Raw genomic sequence first — 22,398 nt, forward strand, 5'->3', positions numbered from 1 at the left:
CCTCCTGTCTCTCCTCAGGAATAAGAAAGAAAGAGAGAGAGGCACAGAGGTGTGATAATCAGAGCTGTCCTCATCCGACAGTTTCTTCTTTCTTAATTCTCCCCTCGCTCCCTGCTCTTGTCAGCCAATCACAGAGCCTGGATTCAGGAGGAGGGGGTACAGAGCTCTCTGATTGGTCGAGAGCAGCCTCCTCTGAAGCATCCATTCAGGGTTTCATATTTTCTCTCCTCCACATCTCTCTCTATCTCTTCCTGTGTTTGGGAGTTTTTCTTCTTCTTCTCAAATAATATAAACGCAATAAATAAAAATAAAAACATTCCTTCAGGTCGTTATGTGCAGCAGCTAAAGCGCCACCCGGTGGATGTAGAGAGAAGGACGGGTCAATCAAATATGAGTCTGCAACAAATCATGAGAAGGAGAAGAAGAAGTAGAAGGAGGAGGAAGAGAAGGAAAGGGAGGAGAAGCAGATAAAAGATAAAAAGGTAACGATAAAAGGAGGAGAAGAAGAAGGAGAATAAGGATAGGAAGAAGACGGAGGAAGAGGACAAGGAGAAGAAGTTCTTTCAGAGATGTTCTGGGATCAAAACAGAGACGGATAATAAAAGAAAGAGAGATAATAAAATAATGGGCCAAAGATGGAGGGCGTCTGGAGGTCACGTCACTCTGATTTCTTCTTTATCTTCTGTGAGTCTCTTTCTCTCTCTTTCTGTCCTCCTCCTCCATCCCTCTGTACTGTCTGGGCCTGGGGAAAGGCTGCTGTCATTGTCATCACCAGAGGCCTGAGCATCACTGGGTCACTGTGGACTCTGCAGCAGGAGTCTCAATCTGTGGCCAGAGGACCCAGGCAGGGTCCTTCCTGTTCTCATCCATCCACTGAGACGAGACGTGGACGAGGAAAGGGAGGACGTCAGGAGGTCAAGATATGACAAGCAGCTGTTGGTTAGCTACTGAAAATCTAGGATGTAATGGTTAAATCAGCCTGAACAGTTTGTTTTTGTGGCATTAAATTCCTGCTAAAAGTAGCTCTTCCTAACCAACAAGCTAATAGTAGCTCTTCCTAGGCAACAAGCTAATAATAGCTCTTACTAGCTTTTTAGTCTCCCCACTAATCTCCCCACTAAGCTCTCCCTAGCCTTTTGGCCTTCAAGTTTATATCTGTTCTTCCTAGTTCCTTGCCTCCTAGCAAATAGTAGCTCTTCCTAGCCTTTTAGCCTTCAAGCTTATAGTAGTTCTTCCTAGTTCCTAGCCTCCTAGCTAAGCAACAAGTTAGTAGTAGCTCAATCTAGCTTCTTAGCCACCCAGCTAACAGTAGCTCTTCCTATCCTCCTAGTCAGCAGTAGCTCTTCCTGGTCAATAGGCTAAAAGTAGCCCTTGTCAGGAAGCTGGGATGCTAGGAACAGTTACTATTAGTGGGGAGACTAAAAAGCTAGTAAGAGCTATTATTATTTGAAAACATTAATGGATTAAGGAGCCAGATAAGTCCTCAAAAAAGAAGAAGAAACCAGGTTTATTTCTTTATTAATCTTATATACAGAAACGTACAGCCATCTGTGCTAAAGTTACTAAAGATAACTGTGGTAATTTCCCATCAACTGAGATACGTGAATCATTGGAGTCTGTCCAGGTGTCGTCCCAGTCTGAGCGTAGATATTTGTAGAAAGTAGAAGAAGAAGCAGGGTCGTCAGTTTGAAATTCATGTTTCAGCTAAACTTAAAATAAAAATGTCTCCCGCTCCTTTTTGCTTTTCAGTGGTTTTTCCACATGAGTTGACGCTGTACATTTAAACCGGGGTCACCAACAATCCCAGTATGAAGCTCCGCCTCTTCACAGCACTGCAGTCCCTTCCTTTATTAGCATTTAGCATTCTGCTCCTTTAGTTTTACACATTTCTGATCGTAAAAACATGCATTTCTTTGACGGTGCTATTAGCAAGATAAAAATAAAACCTCTTTACATTCAGGGTCTTTAGAAGATGAAGTAACAACTGGCCTAGTTTTAGACTCTGGATCAAGTTTGTGGGAACTTTCAATTTAATCAGTGAGATGAACACAGTGGTGGCGCTACAATAATTTCATTAAATGCCATTAAACCACCACAGAAGACGAAGAACAAGACAGGGGTAAGATGACATAATTCATTTATGTTTTTCAACCATTCATTGGAATATAGGCTGACTTTCTGGAAACCCAACAGATAAATTCATTGTCAGATTAAAGAAGATGTTCAGAAACGTTGCTTCATTTGTTTCCTGGGAATTAAGCGTCACTTGTCTTTTGTCTTTGTCCACCTGCTGAATAAAACAGAGCTTCCAGAACATTTTAACAATGGGACAAATAAATGTTCAGCCTCACACAAGGAAACAAAACCTTAATTAATCAATATTCAGATGATCTGGGCATTCTGGATCAAACTAATCTCTACTGCAGTTAGGACCTAAACAAGGTCCACCTCCAGACTTTAAACTTCTTCTGTTTTAAAGACAGCAGTTTAATGTCTAACTGGTGAAATGTGGATGGTTTGGTGAGGTGGTGATAGGAGACCATCATTCAATACTACCAAAAAATAAAATGGCTTAACTCAGGTTAAAGGCTGCAGCCAAGCAACAACAAACACAGAACGCTGAACCACAAAAAGGTAGGCAATGAAGCAAATGGAAAAACAAGAAGAAGAACCATTAGAAGATGAACAAGTGAAGAAGAAGAAGAAGAACCACAAGAAAATGAGACAATGAAATAAAGACAAAGAAGTTGTGTAAGATCAGGTCTGAAATAAATCAGAATCAGAAGACTAAAAACCAGTATCCAGTCTCTAACCAGGTCTGCTGTGTAAATGAAGTTTCCTGGAAACAAATCTTCCGGAGAGGGTTTCGGGAGTTTATGGCAGCGCTGGAGGACACAAGGTACGAGCTCCCCTCTCCACGCTACATTAACTTCAAGACAGATTTATTGGACTGAATCCATTCGACTCTAGGAGAAGACGCGGACAGACTTTAGGAATCTACAGGGGACCAACTCTAGGACATTTAACATCAGATCAGGATCAGATGATTTTAAATGATTAAATGTTTTTTTCCAAAGCTGCAGGGAACTCGTTCGTTACGTTTTTTGCGTCCTCTTGTTCATGAGTTAGACACATTAGTAGAAACCCAGCGTCCATCTTTAAGCTAAGCTAGGCTCCCCATCCGTTCAGAACTCTTATTTTATTCAGTTAGCGTCTGAATGTGTTTCCTCGTTAGGAAGTTAGCTGCGGTTTCAGTGACTGGTCGGACTAGACGAAGGCGTCAGCTGTTTCCTGGTGAGTGTGAATTATTACTTGACCTGTTTTTGCTTTAGACTTCGGATTAAGAAGGTGATGTGCAGTCAGTGCAAAAGAGGAGAAGCTATCATGTCCTCCTCTTCCTCCTCCTCCTCCTCCTCCTCCTCTTCTTCCTCACAGCCTGAGAGTCATGATGGCGGTCAGACAGGCTAACAGGACGGGCGGGGAGGACACTGAACCAGCTTTGTTGCTGGTGTTTGTTTGTTGTCTGTCTGTCTTTCTCACTGGCTTCTCCTTTCCTGAAGATTTATTTCTCTCTGTCGCCTCAGTTTCATCTGTGTCCACTTCAGTCATTTCCTCTGATTCCTGTGTTGGTGACGGGGCCTCAGGAGGGGGTGTGGCGTCCTCAGCCGAGGTGGCGTCCTCAGTCGTGGTGGCGTCCTCATCCGTGGTGGCGTCCTCAGCTGTGGGGGTGCCCTGAGTCTGGGTGGTGTCCTCGGAGGTAGCCGGTGGTAGGGTGTCCGTAAATTGATCAGGGCTGTCGGTGCTCGGAGGACTGGACGTGAAATCCTCGTACTCCTCCAGTACTGCACCAAGCAGAAAAAAAAAACAAAGAAAAAGTTAATTTCTGTATTAATATTAAACTGCTTCAGGTCTAATGCATCTCCTTTCTCCAATCAGCCGATTCCTGGTCTCGGTTCTCTAGTTCTTCCTGAACTAAATCTGGTTGAGGAGTTTCAAGGAGGGACAGAAACATGGAGGTGGACAAACAAACATGAACCAAAGATTCAATGAGGACAGTGACGATGGAGACAAGACTAAGACTGAGACTGGAAGAGGACATGGAGGAGGAGGAGATGAGGGACGACAAGGAGTGAGGAGTGAGGAGAACATGAGGAGGAGATGGAAGAGATAGTACTACTACTTCTTCTCCCTCCTTCTCCCTTCTTCTCTTCTTTCTTTCTCCAGACACATGGAAACATCCTGGTTTTCTTCTTTTACTGAATCAATTAAGTGTTGAGGATAAACATCCCTTGTCCTCCTCCTCCTCCCCCCACCTCCTTCTTCTACTTCCAGTGGATGTGATGCTCCTCTTCATCAACTAAACTTCTACACTGACCGATGCAAACACATCTATTAATGTGGTCTCCATGGAAACATTATTATTATTATTATTATTATTATTGTTGTTGTTGTTGTTGTTATGAGTCTTACCACAGAGGTTGTTTTCACATTTCTGCATGTTTTCAGGACATTGGGAGCACCAGTCTCCCTCCACGTATGGACGCTGGTCTTCATAGTTCCCTCTGAAAAGACACACACCAACATCTGGATCTATCTATCTATCTATCTATCTATCTATCTATCTATCTATCTATCTATCTATCTATCTATCTATCTATCTATCTATCTATCTATCTATCTATCTATCTATCTATCTATCTATCTATCACTCCTGGCCACTAGAGGGAGCACGTGTACTACTGTACTAGTAGCAGTGAAAGTACAAGTAGAAGCAAGAGTATCCCATAACTGTAGTACTGGTGGTGGGGGTGACCCCTGTTTAAAGTACTAGTACTATAATCTGTAGTAGTAAGAGCAGCAGAACCAGCCGTAGTAACTCTAGTATTTGACGTAGTAGTCTCTGGAAGAGGTGTAGTAGTACAATCAGTAGCAGTCTGAAGTAGCATAGTTGTTACTGTACTGCAGTAGAGTTAGTAGTCACAGTAGTAGTAGTAGTGCAGTTGTGTAATAGTAGTTCATATACTGCAGTAACAGTTCAGTAGTTATTGTACTAGTAGTAGTAGTTGTACTGTGGTAGTAGTAATACTGCAACAGTAGTAACAGAAAATATACAAGTGGTACTAATAGTGATGGAAGAGCAGTAGAAGTACTAGAAGAGGTGTAGTAGTACAAATAGTAATAGCGTACAGTATGATAGTCATTTCTGTACTGCAGTAGAGCTAGTCGTACTGCAGTACTGGTAGCAGTACTTATAATGTAGTGGTGGTCACAGGATTGCAGTAGGAGTAGTTGTGCAGTAGAAGTTCAGTAGTTATGGGAGTAGTAGTAGTTGTACTGTGGTGGTCGTAGTAATACTGTAGTAGTAGTAGTAGTAGTACTTACGCTGGGAAGTAGTTGCAGACCAGGAAGAAAACTCTCTCCCAGTCCAGACCCTCCATAGTGTTACAGAGGTGGAAGGCACAGCCCACTCTGTGTGTGTCCGCCCACACCATCTGAAACACACACACCAGTATTAATACTGCATGTCTGTGTGTATTAATACTGTGTGTCTGTGTGTATTAACACTGCGTGTGTCTGACCTGTGTGTAGTGTCCACACATCTTATCTTCGTCACAGCTGTTGTTCTGGAAGTCGTAGTCCAGATGTTCTGAAAGTAAAAAATGAAACTGCATCACTTTATTTCTGGCATTACACGTTTTGGCCTCTAGGGGGCACAAACAAATAACAACATCAAGGAGACAAAAGGAGGGAGGTTTTATGTCCCGTTTTCATTCTCTTGTTTTAATTCTTCTTCTTTTTTTTTTTTTTGTCTCCACCAGTGAAACATCTGCCATGAACTCACCCAGGAACCATTTCTCCATGGCGGCACTGAGGTCCAGGGACCCGGTTCCAGCAAACAGGTTCTCTCCCGTGTCCTCCAGGTCTGGGTTGTGGTTCCAGATGCATTTGGCTGCGTAGCCCTCGGCAACCAGCTTCAGGGCCGGGTCCCACCTCTAAAGAGGAACCAGAGAACATTAAACAGTCCTCCAACCAATCAGAGCAAAGTAATTGGGTTCACTGTTTGTCCTTTAAAGAGATAAAAATCCTTTAAATTGAAGCCAAAGCTAGTAGAGCTCCCCCTGGTGGCTGGAGGCTGTAGTATAGGTCATAAGCTCCACCCCCTCCATGTTCATGGGCGGGACTTGGGCCAAACTAAAATGCTAAAATACACTTTAAATATTATATATTTTTTAATATATATATATATATGCCCTTCTTTCTGGAATCTGTTTTCTCATGAACAATGAAACCCAATTAATTAAAATGAATGAAATTAATCGTGATTAATCGAAATTAATCCACAGCAACCCTGAGATTAATCTGATTAAACATTTTAATCGTTTGAGAGCACTAGTTTTAACTGGACACAGTTTCTGTTAATATAATCATGTTGTGCATTCAAGTGTCCATTCTTCTTTTTCAGCATTTGATGCTATTAAAACAGGATGTGACATCATGATGATTGACAGTTGCCTTTGACAACCAAACCGTGAAATGGGTGTTGTAGGACCTTAAAAAGAACGGTATCAAAGCTGTTAAATGAGTCGTTGTGCTCTAAACTAACCGAATATATTTACAGTTTTTTTCTGTAAATTTAACTTTAATGTTTTGTGAGACAAACACGACACTGTAAATGAGCTCTGTTGGGATAACGTCACCAATAGGTAGTTAGAATTTACAAAGTCTGACTCCATAATGGGGCTGGGTTTAAATAAATACATAGATTCAGTGTATAATCCAACATTTCTTTGTAACTGGCTCCGACTCTGGATCCAAACTCTCAAGAGTTATTTACCTCGTTATCTTGATATATTTAATTTGATAGAGTTCCGTCATAGTGACTGATGGATGCCTTTAACACTATAAGGTAGTAAAATAATAACCTAATATAATAGGTCTACTGTAAGGCAAGCCTTTTTTGTGCCTAAATGTATGCTAGATAAGGATTTGGTTGAGATCTCGAAAAATCTAAGCTTTGTTTTCCTGAGATAACGAGATAAATAACTCAAGATCATGAGAAAACAGAGGAAATTAACTTGTTATCACATAAAAATGGAGGAAATAATATGTATGAACACATGGCCGCTGAGGGTTTCCGTACTCATCCTCATTTCCTATGTGAAGTCATTTTCTCGTTGGCTCGTTGCTAACGAGGTGACTGGCAGTCAAACATCAACGCAAGTTCGTGAACTTAACTGTAACTTAAATATAACTTCCAACCTTTATCTCCTGTGTCTCCTCTTTTTTCCCTCTTTGCCTCCTTTTATAAGAAAACTTGCAGTAGATTTTTCTCTCGCTGCCTCTGTGTTGTACATTTGTGTCCAATTTGTGACCTGGAAGCTGAAAGTTTAATTCGATTTAAAGCAAAACAATGTGTGCAGAAGACACGACTGAACAAACGAGTCCAAGCGCGTCGAGCACGAAGGGAAACGATAAATTTTAAATGAACTCACAGAAAGTTCTTTTTCTTGTCTTTGTTTTCATGAATCGTCTGAAGCTGAAGAAGTAAACAGCCTCTTTGTGGAGTTATGAGATTAAACTTGTTTTATTGCTTGTTGTTTTTTTTTTTTACCCCCCTTCAATCTGCTTTTAATTATCGTGATAATTTAATCGTCTGTTTTTGGATTTATCTGCGCTTTATGACCTGTAAAAACTCTCTCAAGGAGAACGTTATACAAATACTGCACAGCTGTGTCATCCTGATCACAGAGATTTTTAAAAGGACGGAGTTTGACGTTTTTAATGCGACATTAAGTTTTGCTGTTTGGCTCCGTCTCTGAAAGTCACTTCCAACAGCTGACGTTTAATATCATACAAAGGAAACGTTCAGATTTATTACAAAACACGCTGGGTCAGGAAGTCGCTCTGTCGTGAGTCACACATTTTAAAACATGCCTCACATTTTTTTGTTTTTAATTCTGTTTCCTTTAGTGCAGATAAACCAGGAGAGTCTCCCCCCCCAGTCTGACCCCTGACCTCCGACCACAGTCCGACCCGTCACCATGTTTCCTCCCCACCGTCACTGATGCGTCCTCTCTGTAAACTGACGTGGTGAAAGGTAAAGTCCACACTTGGGTCACCACATTTGACTCAGCAGTCACATAAAACAGAGATTTTTCTTTAAGGCAGCGAAACAAACATCTTAATTTAATTTAACTGGAAACGCTCCAAAGTTTCAGACATGCTCCTCTGATGCTTTTAACATCTGATGATCAGACTCACAATCAGAACTACTTTACTAATTAGGGGTGGGCGATACTGGGAGTTTTGCTAATGATCTGATACCAAGTTAATACAGGGCTAGTATCGCATCATTGAATAACTAACTAAAACTTTAGTTTGTTGATACTGATTATGATAAAACACAGGACAAATATTTAAGGCAAATAAGCCTGTTTGTATTAACTACACACAAGTGTAAAAATAAAAGTCAAAATAAGAACAGTGTAACAAAATGTCATAATCTGAATGTTTGCTTATTCATTTTCCACCAAAGAAGTGAGTCTTGACTTGGAGAGAAGCTGCATGAACTCTGTGACGAATAATTTACTGGATGTATAGAAGAGAGACTGGAACAAAAGTATCGGCTTCAGCGCACTAGTATCGATCCGGTACCGATACTAGCCTTGGTATCGATGCTGTCGATATTTAAATCGATACGCTCGGCCTTATTATTGATCCCAGGGGGAAATTACTTTAAGTTACAGCAGTGTAAGCACATCAGAGTGTACCAGTGTTCAGAACAAAGAGCAATGCATGCAATTAGAATAAGAATACACAAATCAACGCAAAAAAATATGTACAAGTGTGCTCGACAGTAGCATCGACTATGGGGTATTGCACAGTGGGGAATGTGCCCAAAATCTGATAAATATATAAGGAAATGTGTTTTTTGTTGTGTTGTTTTCTTCTGATTTACGTGGGCTCCTTCAGTCCCTGTTTTTTATTCTATACACACATGTTCATTAGTGTTTGTGTAATAAATCAGACGATCATACTAACTTATAACCAGAGTAACTGTAATCCTGCCCCAGGCTTGGATAATCTGGCATGACACCAAGAGAATAAAACACAACTAAATAGTTGCTAGCTACACATATTTATTCTTTGATACCAGAGCTAGCGGAGAAGAACTGGAATGTGCATGTAATTCTTATTTAGTGTAATTCTTAGCAATAAATGTAATTTCGTGGTAATTTAAAGTGGAATTCATGTGGTCAAAGACATTTTTATAGTCTGTCCCACGGTTGTTAGTGATGCAGGAAGAGTGGGACAAGTCTCCGTGTCCCTGGAACAGATGAACCACATTTGAAGTTCCTAGCTCCATCGTTTATTTATTTTAAGCAGCTATTCATGGAAGATTCCCCAATTTTAGAGCCATTTTATGAGACTCCCTGAGATTCCCTTGTTTTACGAGATGTTTTATAGTTTCAAAATAAAATAAAAATACTTTGATTTTCCATGTAGTGTGCGATTAATATCAACATGTCTGTGTGTATTTTGAGCTTGATTGAATCTTGTAAAGTGTAAATGTTGCACACACATTTGCACCTATTTGCATCTTTGAAATCTTGGTAATTATTACACGATAAACGTCCAGACCCTGGAGAGGGGGTAAGGTGAATAAGAATAAAGTGGTAGAATATTAATATATGTGTGTTGTATTGCAACACATTTAATAATAAATAAGACAAGAAGAAAACAGAAAGGAAAAAAAAAGATAAAAAGTTAATTAGAATGCTTGTGAGGAATCAAATTTTGTCCTTGCTCAGCATTTTCTCGTTATTGTTTTTTTTTTCACTGGCACAGAGTTGTGTGAGAATTAAATGCCAGTCATGGTTTTTGAGCCCAGTTTAACAAAGAAGTAGTAAATATTGAAACCACACGAGGACATGGTGTGTATCCAAAGCCTGAGCAAGCACTTATGAGCTCCACTGTTACCAAAAAAAAACTAAAAACAAACTTCAACTGAGACACACTGTCAAGGTCCAAACAAAATTGACACCAAAGAACTCCTGGCTATGAAGGCTAGGCAGAAGCTACTGTTAGCTGGGAGGCTAGGAAGCTAGGAAGAGCTACAGTTCGCTGGGAGGCTAGGGAGATAGGGAAGACTGCTGTTAGCTGGGATGCTAGAAGGATAGTAAGAGCTACTCTTAGCTGTGAGGCTAGGAAGCGTTATTGTTAGCTGGGAGGCTAGGAATATAGGAAGAGCTGCTGTGAGCTGGGAAGCTAAGAATAGCTTCTGTTAGCTGGGAGACCAGGAAGCTGGAAAGAGCTACAGTTAGCTGGGAGGCTAGGCGACTAGGAATAGATTCTGTTGGCTGGGAAGCTAGGCAGAGATACTGTTAGCAGGGAGGCTAGGAATCAAGGAAGAACTGCTGTTAGCTGTGAGGCTAGGAGGCTAGGAAGTGCTTGTGTTAGCTGGGAGGCTAGGAAGCTAGAATGAGCTGTTGTTAGCTGCTTTTCTTAGATGAGGATAAAAGCTTGGGAACCACTGAACTAGAGCATATGGTTACACTGTTGTATGTCACACCGTCTTTCTATAATGTTCCAAATGATCTATGAATAACGTTGGAGGAGAAAAAGCCATGATGCTTTATTATTAATAATAATAATAATAATAATAATAATAATAATAATAGCAATAATTAGCTCCTATTAGCTGTGATGCCAGAAGGAGCTAGTGTTCACTGAGATGCAGTAATATTTGATTTTCATGTGATTGTCTGGATTCTCTTCATTTACTTTCAGGACTCTACTGATGTTTTGTCATTTTTTTATGCAGAAATGTTATTAAATCTTTGGATATAATTTAGTTGAAGAGTCCTAAGTATTATTATTATTATAATTATTATTTTTATTATTTATTTTTATAAAAGTTTCACATGACGATCGTCACGTCATGATGACGGAGCAGATGTTTAACTCTCGTCTCCGTCTCGTGGTTTGAGTCACGGTTGCTAAGAAACCGAAAGAATGAACAACAGGATCCCGAGGGTTTAATATCAGTGTGTGAGTGTGTGTGTGTGTGTTTATTTGTCCAGCAATGACACACAACACCACAAACAATAGTCAGGGGTCTCTTTCACATTCCACATCTGCTCCGCGTTAGGAAACTCTCTCAGTCATCTGCATCTGATCAGCTGGAGGTTGTCCGCTCGGTGAACAGCTGATCGAGTTTCTGTTGGTCTCAGCTGGATTTAAGACTCCTTGTTGTACAGTCTGTTTGAAATATAGCAACTTTCTAAAATCATTTTGTTTTCCTATTTTGAGTGAAACGTGACATTTATGAACTGGAGGAGGTGGTTGGGGTGGATAATGGGTGAACAAAACACTCAACTTTCATAGATGACACCAGGATTCACATCCAGACTCTTCTTCTTCTTCTTGTTTAGACAACAAACACACTTTATGTTAAGTTGTAGGTTTTGACCATAGACCGTATAGAAATATGGACGCCACGTCTCCACTTCCACCCATCAGCCAAACTGACACTATTTTCCCGGGGATACGGGTGCCGCCATCTTGCCACTTTGTAGTCTGATCAGTACGGTCTGAGGGCGGAGTCACGATGTCGGTCGATGCCCCGCCCACACTTCCTCCAGACCCCCTTTTGCTTGTGTTTAATTAACACTACGCTCTGCTGCTACACAGGACCTCTTTACGGAGTGGTTGGCATGGCAACTGGTTGTTGCCATCATGTCACATCCTGTTTCTAATGTTTAATGTTTTACCTAAAATGACTGAAACCATCGTCGACGTGTATTTTAGTGTTTTAGTCCCGCCCACTAACATGGAGGGGGAGGAGCTTCTTCTCCTCTTCTTTTCCTCCTCCTTCCTACTCTTCCTCTGCCTTTTCTTCTTCTTCTTCTCTGTCATCTATGTCTTTCATCTTCTTTTTCTTCATATTTTGTTCTTTCGCTTCTTCTTCTTCTTCTTCTTCTTCTTCTTCTTCTTCTTCTTCTTCAGTTCTACATTAACTAGTCTTACTGGCCTGATGTCTCAGTCCAGGTTACAGTAACATTTTATCACTTTTTTCTTCTTGCCAACACAAACTGAAATCTGTCTTCTGTAATTTCCTCCCAGTTCAGCTCAGGACCTCCCTCCTCTTCCACATCTCATCTTACTCCTCCACCCTCCTCCTCTTTTTTTAAAAAAAAAATAAAAATCTTCAAAAATCGTTTCTTCCTTCTTATCTTCTCACCCTCTTTCACATGTTTCATTCCATACATTCCTTCTTCATCATTATGTTCTTTCTACTGTGGATATGACCCCCCCCCACCCCCATTCATTCTCTACCTAAACATTGCGTTCACTCCCTTCGCTGCTCAGCTCTTTCTCAACCCTCGTCCTCCCTCGTTGCTCAACTCCCTGACTCCTGCTCTGTCTGACATTAACGGAAACACCCAAACGCTCTCTGGAAACCAGCCCTCGATTTAATGAGGGCACCTGATTAACCCTTTATAGGCCGGGGAACCACATCTGATAACTTCAGAGAAGATCCAGGAAACATTGTCAGGTCTAATCAGGGTCTAATGTGGTCTACAAGGTCCCCCTCTGAACTGGTTTATTAGGAACCATGAAGAAGAACAAGTGTCCTAATGTTTCTAATGTGATGATGTTGACAAGTGTCTGAATCAGCTCTGATGTTCTAATGTGACAAATACATGTTTACATTAGTTTAAGGACCAGGAACCAGATATGAGTCGCAAAATCTTTGGTTGATTAGACATTTTATATATACCGGTATTTAAATTTCCCCCACAAATTTAAATGACTTTAAATAAACATTAACATGAACCCGGCATATTTTAGTAAAGGGATAAATGGAGGAGCACTGCTTCACACAGAGCACCACACTGGACCTGTCAATCTAAGTCCCCTGTACACAGTAGGCCCCGCCCCTATCGCTGCTGAGCCAATCACAATCGGCCAAGAGAGCTTATTCAGTCCCCAGGTGAAATTAAAGCTTGAATACGTTGTATACGTTTATGTTTACGGCAGTTACACGGCCACTCTGCTGTTGGACATGTTTGAAATAAAAAAGTAGATAAATAAATATTTCAACCTGCATATTGTTATTTAATTTTAAATGCAAAATGATAAAAAAAAAAAAAAATGACTGCGTTTAATATAGAACACATGTTGTAGGTAAAGGGTCTCTATTTGTACTTTTTGGTATTTGAATTTGGTTTTAGACTCAAAAATAAAACTAAAATAAGTAAATAGGGGTTTCAATTAAAATAAAAATACTATATGAGTAACTCTACCTTTTATCTCTGGTTAGTTGCTGTACTGGTTGCTTCAGTGATATAAAAACACGCCGTGGATTAAATGCTACTGATGGTGCTGAGTTGCAGCCTATTTTTATACAGGCTATACATATCTGCAGCTCACAGTATGGAGAACATGAGCCGTCTGTTCTCAGCGTACGGACTCAGGTCAAGAATCTAGAGTTCATTGTTGTAAAGTCTGCCCCGGACGTGACTCTGGAACAATATTCACATTTAATTTTAGACTTTCTGACACAAGGTATCTGGTCATCTGGATTTCTCTCTGAGCGTTTGTCTTGGACCAGAGAGATCTGGACCTATGCTAGTGTGAGTCATAGACTGGACATAAAGATCTGTGTAACGTGTAGAAGTGAAGCCAAAGTATATTTCGTAAACTGCCTTCTTGCGCTAGTTGTTGTAGCGTTCACTCTTTTCCTACCGGAGCAAAGCTGCAGGTTTACAGTGAATATATTTGTTTGTTTGCATAATTTAATTTACCTCAGAAAGATAAATTCTCATGAAGTAATTCTCTCCTCCACCGCACCGATCTTGCGGTTCTGGTGTTACGCAAGTTAGTTACGCAAGTTCGGGTTTCATCATGTTTAATTAAATTAATAAAATTTATTTACCACATACAACACCCGAATAAAAGTCACAATGCTTCATCAAGATTCATCGATTCTTATTAGAATCAGCCTCTGGTAACACAATTCTAGATTTAATTATGAGTTTATAATGGCTCATTATGAACTAATTCAACTCCATGGGGCTCAGATGACGTGTTTGACTACTGTTAAATGGAGTTTATCCATCTGCAGGACTAGAGCAGTAACCCATGCCAAGTGCAAAAATCTGCAGTTCATCTAGTGGCCACTAGAGGCTCCAGACGGGAACAAATCCCCATAGACCCCCATGTTAAAAAGCCCAACTTTACAGCATCATTAAACATGTTTGGTACAAATACCCCGTACAGTTGTCATGAATAGTGAAATAAATTGTTGAAGGTCTCAATAATTTATTTCATCATTCATGACAACTGTACGGGGGTGAATTATTGTCTAACTCATTTGTTTCTTTTTGTTATTAAGGTTTCAAATTCTGCCTAATTAAGAGGCCGTTCCCACTGTCTCAACGTCTGCAAGAACTCCTCCCAAACACTAGGCGGCGTTGTGTCTTTTTTACCAGTCGGGTTAATTTTAATTTCTACTTCCCGCTTCACTTTTAACAATGGCGACTGAAATGTTGCCAAAGTCGAGTCGTGTGAGTCAGTGTGTTCCATCTTTATTGACCATATTAATCTATGGACCTGGAGGTTGAATAAGAGAATATATATAGAGAGAGAAGAAACAGGAAATATTAGAATAAAAAATTTAAAAAAATGGCAACTCTGAGAAATATATAGAGACAAAATAGAAACAAAAAGACATTATGTATTTACAGTGTGGTGGTGGTTAAAGTTGATAAAATTAGTTGCTATAGTGACGTGGAGGTTTGTGCAAAATGAGGCAGCGCAGATTAGGGCTTAAAAAAAAGAAATAATTGTAAATAATTTAAAAAAACAAACAAACAAATCCATGTCTATGGTGTAGGTTTGTGCAGGTGGAGAAGCAGCTGTAAATACTGAAGCAGAAACACTTGTTTCCAATCACCACGTGACCACGTGGACCAATCACAGCTGGTGGTAGAATCAGTTCCCAACAGAGAGGCTTCAGAACAACTTTACTAGATTATTTCTCAATATGCATCTTGGACGGACGAATGAAATGTGGGAAATAACCTGGTTGATGAGATTAAGAAACAGACTCCAGGTCGTCTGTGGTATCAGGCTTCAACACTTTTAAAACCAAGTGTTTCCTAATGTGATAAGACGAGAGATAAGAGCACATTTTATCAGGAAACAGGACGTAAAAGCAGCAATGACCAGTCAAACACAAACTATAATCTTTAAAACTTTGCTATACTACTACTGCTACTACAGGTACTTTTTACCTGTTTTGTTTTTACATGCCCCGCCCCCTCGTTATTCTCACCTGAGCCTTGTTAGCCTCAGTGTACACAGTATCTATGAGTCTCTCAAATGAAACTGTGGACATGTTCATGGATCAGCACAAAACATTTGGATGTTTCAGATGAATAAACGTCAACTCTCCGTTTAGGCATCAACTAACGGACGAACGGAAATATCTTCTTCTTCTACTTCTGGTAGAAACTTCTGGTTTTCTATGAATCCAACAACCACTGGTTTCTCATCTGCTTCTCTTTCTGGTTTCATACATTAAAGAACCAAAGGTAAATTTACTGGTTTAGCATTTTTTAGGCTTTTTAAATTGAAAATCCCAAATGACACTTTCCTTAATATTCTAGACTCAGGTGTCAAACATAAGGCCTGTGGGCCAGAAACGGCTCGCCAGAGTGTCTAATCTGGTCCGCAGCATGAATTTAAAGTGCGAAAATTACATAGAAGACTTCAAATTTTCAATGAAAATAACTTCTATTCCTTATTTGTTATCCACTGTTTTACACTGACCTCACTGAAGTGAACAATCACACCCTAAAAAATCGATTTCTCTCTGTGTATTAAATCAGCGACGGCTCAAAACAGTGTGAAATTTCATTTTTTAAAGGGTAGTTTATTAAATATAAACATAACCTGTTCTTCGTTATGTATTATTCTGTTGTGTTACTGGTCTGAATTGGGCTAAAATGAGTTTGAACTAAAGCAAGCGAACAGCAGCAGGTTCATCACTTTTCTTTTTCTGGAAACGTTTTCGTTGTGGTTTGTGCGTCTTGCAGCACATTTCTGTATTTGCAGGAGTCGTCCTGCTTTGTTTGCCACCGTAGACAAAACCCTGATACAGACGAGGGTAATTACAACAAGACTGAGCAGGAACAATAGACGAGGAGAGAAAGCGAGAGCTGTACATGAGTGTTTGTGTTCTGGGAAAGACAATAGAAAGACAAGAACTAAGAGGAAGTCAGGATCAGTTGTGTTGCTGTTACTAAACGGACGTCTCAGACCAGATGGTTTCATTTCTCTTCACACTAGATCTCATCTTGTACTAATAGACACCCAGGACCTTTTTAAACAATGTCAAATAAACTCTTCCCTGGTCTACACCGTTCTACCGAATACAAGAAGAGGAAGCTATTAACAACAAAGTCACAGACGTCTGAGATTTTTTAATTGATGATTAGTTGAGATTAGATGGGACATCACACATCACCACAATATCAAACGAGTAAAAGTACATCTCATTGACACCTGATGTCTTATATGCATTCATTCATATTGGAGGTGGAGGACTCAGTAGCTTAAATATAGTATTTGACAGATATGAAATGATCAAAGTGTCTGTACAGTCACTTCATTAGGAACACTAGAGGAAACACAACAGCCCTGGCTAAGGTTCAGGGAGAGAGCACAGTCTGGGTTCAGACGGGTTTAAAACAGGAAATTATTGGTGGTTTCCGGGTTAGTCCAATGTTTTATTGACCCATCCATCCACCCCCACCTGATGCACAAGGATCATTTAAAAGCAAACAAAAGATGTTTCTGTTGTGAGATGTAGTTCTCAAAACAGCACATTTTGGAAGGAGGGTAGAAACTGCCGTTATTAGCTGGGAAGAGCAACCATAAGCTAGGATGTTGGGAAAGGCTACTATTAGCTAGGGAGATAGGACATGTCACTGTTAGCTTGGAGGCTAGAAAGAGCTACTATTGGGTAGGAGGCAAAAGTGATGAACACTCAGAGTGGCCACTTAATTAGGTACAGTAGTGAATTCATTCTCATCTAAATAATCAGAAGGTGTTGACTGATAGTGGAGGATGGAGTGTGTGGCGCTTTTTAACTGGATTCAATTAAACTCACTGAGCCCACTGAGTAATATGTCAAAATATTAGGAACACATGTCAGTTCAATAGTTGGATCAACATCACTCTGAGTGATTAGAAAGTAAAGCTGAGCACCAGAACCTTCATGGAGACGGTTTCATTCAGTATTATAAAGTATCATAAATGATAACTTCTAAAGTATTAAAAACTTAAAGAATCAGGAGACTCAGTCTCTCTTTGACATAGTTTCTTAGATTTATTTATACTCGTTGCATTTCAACATTTGAATGTTTTTTGTTTTTACTCTTGTATGAGTTCAGTCCTTTGGGGCCACGGATCCAAACCAACAATCGGTTTCTCAATACTTAAATATTTAAAACTCTCAGCTTCGAGTTTCCACTGAAGAGGTGAATCTAAGCTGATGTTTGTGTTCTCAAACAAACAGGGGGAAGAAGAAACTATTTTCCCCATGTCCAGTTTATCTCCGACGTCTGGAAGTGACACTTCACCCTCATACAACGAAGATCAGCTGTTGCTATGAATTCAGCACGATTAGATTAGAAAACCTTTAGAGCAGAACAATGACGAGCCTGTGTCCGCCATCAATCTGTGTTCTTGTCTTTTCTTTTTTTGTGTGTCATCAGTCATCAGTTCTGTTCCAAGTCAAAGGACCCAGCTGACTGAGTACATCCACATAACAGGATCCGTTCCAACCAGCGAATCAAAAATGGGGATATCTAAAAAATAAAAAAATGAAAGTGGAAGAGTTGGGGATGTCCCGATTAGTGTCTGGAGATTGATATCGGCTCTGACCCTGATTTTAGTTTATAGCTCTGCCATAAACCCAAACCACATCACTGCGGCATCAAACCCTCTTCTGAGGAAAATAACAAGAACAAGAAGAACCAGAAGAGGAGGAGAAGAACACAGTAAAAGAAGACAGCGTTTCCATTCCTCCTTGAAATGAGCACAACCTAAATATCCCACTAATAAACTTCCACGCTCTCTTGAGGTGGTTTTTCAGACGTATCGATATAAAATTGTATCTCTGCACTGTAGTGCAACGGAAACACCTTTTTTTGTGGCATTTCCTCGTCACTGGACATGAACAGTTCATTTGAAATCCGTCTTCCTCAACGTGAATCATGGGATATTTCCAGGCTAAGACGAGACTTTACCTGAGTAACAGCTCAATCACAAAACATCTTTCAATGGAAACATGTACAAACTTTCATGGAAACGCAGCAAGTGAAGCAAAAGAAGAAGAAGCTGAGTAAGATCAGATCTGACGTCAAACAAGAAGAAGAGGAGGAACCAGAGTCCAGTGTCTAACCATGTCCGCTGTGTAAAACGAAGTTAGTCAGACTTTAGTCAGAACCTAGTGTGATGTGGATGTTTTCATGAGGTGGTAGTAGGAGATCATCTACACACAAACCATGGAATCCACTCGGGTCAAAGGCTGCAGCCAAACAACAACAAACAGTCCAGAGAGATTATGTTGCACTGAAATGATTAAACTGTCACTTTTTGACCAGCAGTAGCTTGGTTCAGATCCCAAAATAAACAGTTGCCAGTTTAATGTGAAGGGTAATGTCCACCATCATGAAAGGATCAGGGGATAAACCTTCGGAACAAACCGGCCTGTCAGGTTACAACTTTAACATTTAAGTTTAGCCATCAACCACATTGGAGTTAGTTTGGACTATTTTCTTTGACCCTGTTTGGTTTTTTATCGTGTTTGCTGGTTTTATTTTGTGAAGCTCGTCTTTAGTGTCTGTGTCCGCCCCTCTTTGATTGGTTTATTGGTTTCTCTTTGATGTTTGGGTTCAGTTCCTCATGCTTCTGATTTCAGCTGTTTGGATTTGGATGCCCTGCGGCGCTTTTTGCTCCTGATATTGTATGTTTTTATTAAATTTTATTTTGTTTCCTGCTTCTCATTGGTTCATTCATTCATGTCCTACCTCTCCACTCAACATAACCTTTACACCGTCCCAGTAACCCAGCCCCTACTGTAGCCATAGTTAGCTTATCGCTATTTACAGCTGTTGCATTCCATTTTTAACCAGCGGTGACGGGAGACGAGCCACTGAGATGAGACTTCCTATATGTGGGTTGGCACAGAGCACATCTACATCACTCACTTCCTTAAAGAAGTGACACATTTACTGCTAAAAACCCACAAAATATCCAACGGATCACAGCTGACGTAGGTTGTGTTAAATTTCTACGAAGGTTTTGAGTCATTCAGGTCAGGGTTTATATCCAAAAGACGTTTAAGAAACAGGAAACTGGACTCGTAGAGTTTTGAGAAGACGTTTCATATAAGTAGCTTCTTCCGTTCTAAGGGACTGGAGGGAATTTGAGGATTAAATGATGGTTTTAACCAACAAGTTTCCCATTTTAAACCTCAAACTTCTCTTAAGTCCCTTAGAACTGAAGAAGCTACTCAGACGAACGCACTGATTGACCTCCTGAGACCCTGCGTCCTCATCTTCTCAAAACTCTACAAGTCCAGTTGCCTTTTTAAAATGTCTTTTGGCCTGTGATGAATGTTGCAACAAAAGTGACTAGTTTCAATCTCAGCTAAAGAATCTAACTTCCTGGACTCGTACACTATTCGACATATACTGTTGCTTTTTCAAGCTTTCAAGTTAAACCTTTTTTGATGAATGGTCAAGAATTGTTGAAGACACGCAAGTTAAAGTTAAAAAAGTTGGAAGACTTAGTATCAGGCAAGTTTATTTGGACGTCAAGGTAAAAGATGCGATAGAATAGGACAGAGACCGATTCATTTAACCGTCCTATTACCCTCAAATCTTCTAACACTTATTATCATTGGTGTCAATTTGACTCCAGTGATTTAAAACTCCAGAAAATGATCAAAAAATGTTTATGTGTCAGGTACTTTATGTTTGTTTGTTGATAGGAATACCTGTTACATGACTATAGAGAAACATGCAGATCGCCATAAAATCGCACTGATTGATCCTCATATGGGGACGTTAACCCATTGTCCTCATTAGTGGACGCTTTAGTCTGCCATCTAGCAATATTTATGCTTATTAACGTTTCTAGTTTGATGTGATGCAGAAATTTAACAAATTAACAATTTTTGCTAATTAGCAAGTACTCGTTTGAGGACGTTGGGACTTCATTGCTTGCAATTCTGTTTTTGCTCAGCCATGCTCAGGTATTAAAACGAACAGTTTAATATTGTGTCACACATTGGTGACTTCTTATATATAAAAAATGAAATAATCCCAGCGTCCACATATGAAGACATTTTTTAAAAAAACTACGACTTCCTGATCAAAGATGATGTCTATTTTTATATGTCTCAAATTAAAAATGCAGAGTAAATAAAAGCTCTGGTCTCAGGATGTAAAGTTGGAAACAATTTTTTTTAAAATGCATTTAAGTGACTTAATATCATTTCTAAGTTTATATTGTTGTTGTCTAAAACATTTGGTACAAAAAAAGCTATTGAATGAATGATAAGGTATATACTTTTGGGGCCAGTGTCCCCATTGAATCAGGAAAAGACATTAAATATGAACCAAAAACAGGTTGTTAATCACATTTTTAGAGACGTTAAACACTAATAACATGGACAGGGATTAAATCCAACTAATGCCTGTATGAGTGCAGCTGTAATCAAAGACTAAATGGACCATATTTGCTCATTATATCTAGTTTAATCTCCATTATGGTGGGTAGGGCGTCTTACCAGGGGCAGCATGGCCGAGGCGCTGGGTGAAACCTGCCCCCTGTAGTGGTTGTGCAGCTCCACCAGCATCTCCTCCTGCACCTCGGTCAGAAAGCTCCAAGCTCCGGGAACCACCAGGGCCCCCAGCAGCAGCCATGCCCAGAGAGGAGTCACCCTGGGTGGACACAGGCGGCCGGACTCCCTCCTCGGCCTGGAGCTCCGCGAGTCTCCGTCCTGGGTAGTCCGTGGGGTCGGGGCCCCCGACTGGGTGGCGACCTCATGGAGCTCCAACAGGCTCCGCTGGTGCATGATGGGAGTCCGAAAGAGGATGTATCCTGGAGGGGTCAGTCCCGAGTCCAAAGAAGAACTGATAAACAACTGTGTGTGTGTTTTTTTGTTTTTTTTTGTGTGTGTGTGTGTGTGTGTGTTTGCACAATAGGCCACTTGTTGTTGTTTAAGAGTCAGTATAAGTGTGTTCCCTCCTCAGTGCCTCTCGCTCTCAGCTCTGCAGATCCTCTGTTTCTGATCGGCTTTAAGAGAGAGGGAGAGAGAAGGGGAGAGAGGATCCTCCCCTGCACAAAAACACTCCCACATCTCCCTCTATCTATCTATCTCTGTGAGGACTCGCGCTGACACAGTTCACCTCCTCTCACCTGAATCTCTCCTCCTGTTAAACCTCCTCCGGACAAGTCTTAGCTCGTCAGAGAGTTTCCATGTGACCAGAGAGACGCCTGTTCAAACCCTCAGAGGGGTCCTCACAAAGATACACCACACACAGTTCACATTTCACACACATTGCACCAACTGGTACGCACAACCCTCCCTCACCCACCCTCCTCACCCCACCCTCACCCTCTGGTCACTGTCCTCCATTCTGACCTCCTCCTCCACCTCCTCCTCCTCCTCCTCTTCCTCTTTTTCTGTCTCGCTCTTCAATCACCAATTCCTTAAAACGATGCCCACAACCACGCGTCTGCATTAAACTTGTTTTCGATGTTTCACTTCTCATCAAGTTCAGACAGGTCCGGTCGCGTTTTGTTTGTACATGCCGTTTGACTTCTCCCGTGTTGCACCACCGCCACCACAGCTAAAACCAACAACCTGCTGGTGTGTAGCTACGCTCTGAGGAAATACCTTCTCATACCAGCAGGTGGCAGTAGTCTGGATTCATCCTTCAAAAGAGGAGACAGGAAAAGCTGCTATTAGCTAGGAGACGGCTCAGGAGTTCAACTATTAGCTGGGAAGAGCAACTATGAGCTAGGACATTAGCAAAAGCTACCAATAGCTAGGAGGCTAAGAAGTACTGTTAGCCTGGAAGCTAGGAAGCTACTCCTGACTCTAATCAGTTACTCTACAGTTCATTCATTCATCCTAAGTTGTGTCATTGTGAAAGTATTTGTGTAACTGAACATGGGCCCACTGAATGAAATCCCTCTACTCTGTCATTCAGGAGCAGGTTTTACTCGTGTTTCATGAAAACTTCTGAACAGAGGTCTAATTAAGAAGCAGAAACAATTTAAAACGTACGGAGAATCAATTAAAAGCCT

The 22,398-nt window shown here is 40.6% G+C and overlaps 1 protein-coding gene across 1 annotated transcript; it reads right to left on the reverse strand.

Moving 5' to 3' along the window:
• Window positions 1-1,501: 1,501 nt before the first annotated feature.
• On the reverse strand, window positions 1,502-21,567 carry LOC125009479 (peptidase inhibitor 16-like). Its single transcript, XM_047587487.1, has 6 exons — window positions 20,873-21,567; window positions 5,843-5,993; window positions 5,580-5,647; window positions 5,383-5,492; window positions 4,471-4,562; window positions 1,502-3,842 (listed from the first exon to the last, which is right to left on the reverse strand). The coding sequence occupies exons 1-6, from the start codon at window positions 21,158-21,160 to the stop codon at window positions 3,430-3,432; spliced, it is 1,122 nt and encodes a 373-aa protein (XP_047443443.1). The 5' UTR covers window positions 21,161-21,567; the 3' UTR covers window positions 1,502-3,429.
• Between the last annotated feature and the right edge of the window lie 831 nt (window positions 21,568-22,398).

This window comes from Mugil cephalus, chromosome 1 (genome assembly GCF_022458985.1).
Source record: "Mugil cephalus isolate CIBA_MC_2020 chromosome 1, CIBA_Mcephalus_1.1, whole genome shotgun sequence".
NCBI classification, from domain to species: domain Eukaryota; kingdom Metazoa; phylum Chordata; class Actinopteri; order Mugiliformes; family Mugilidae; genus Mugil; species Mugil cephalus.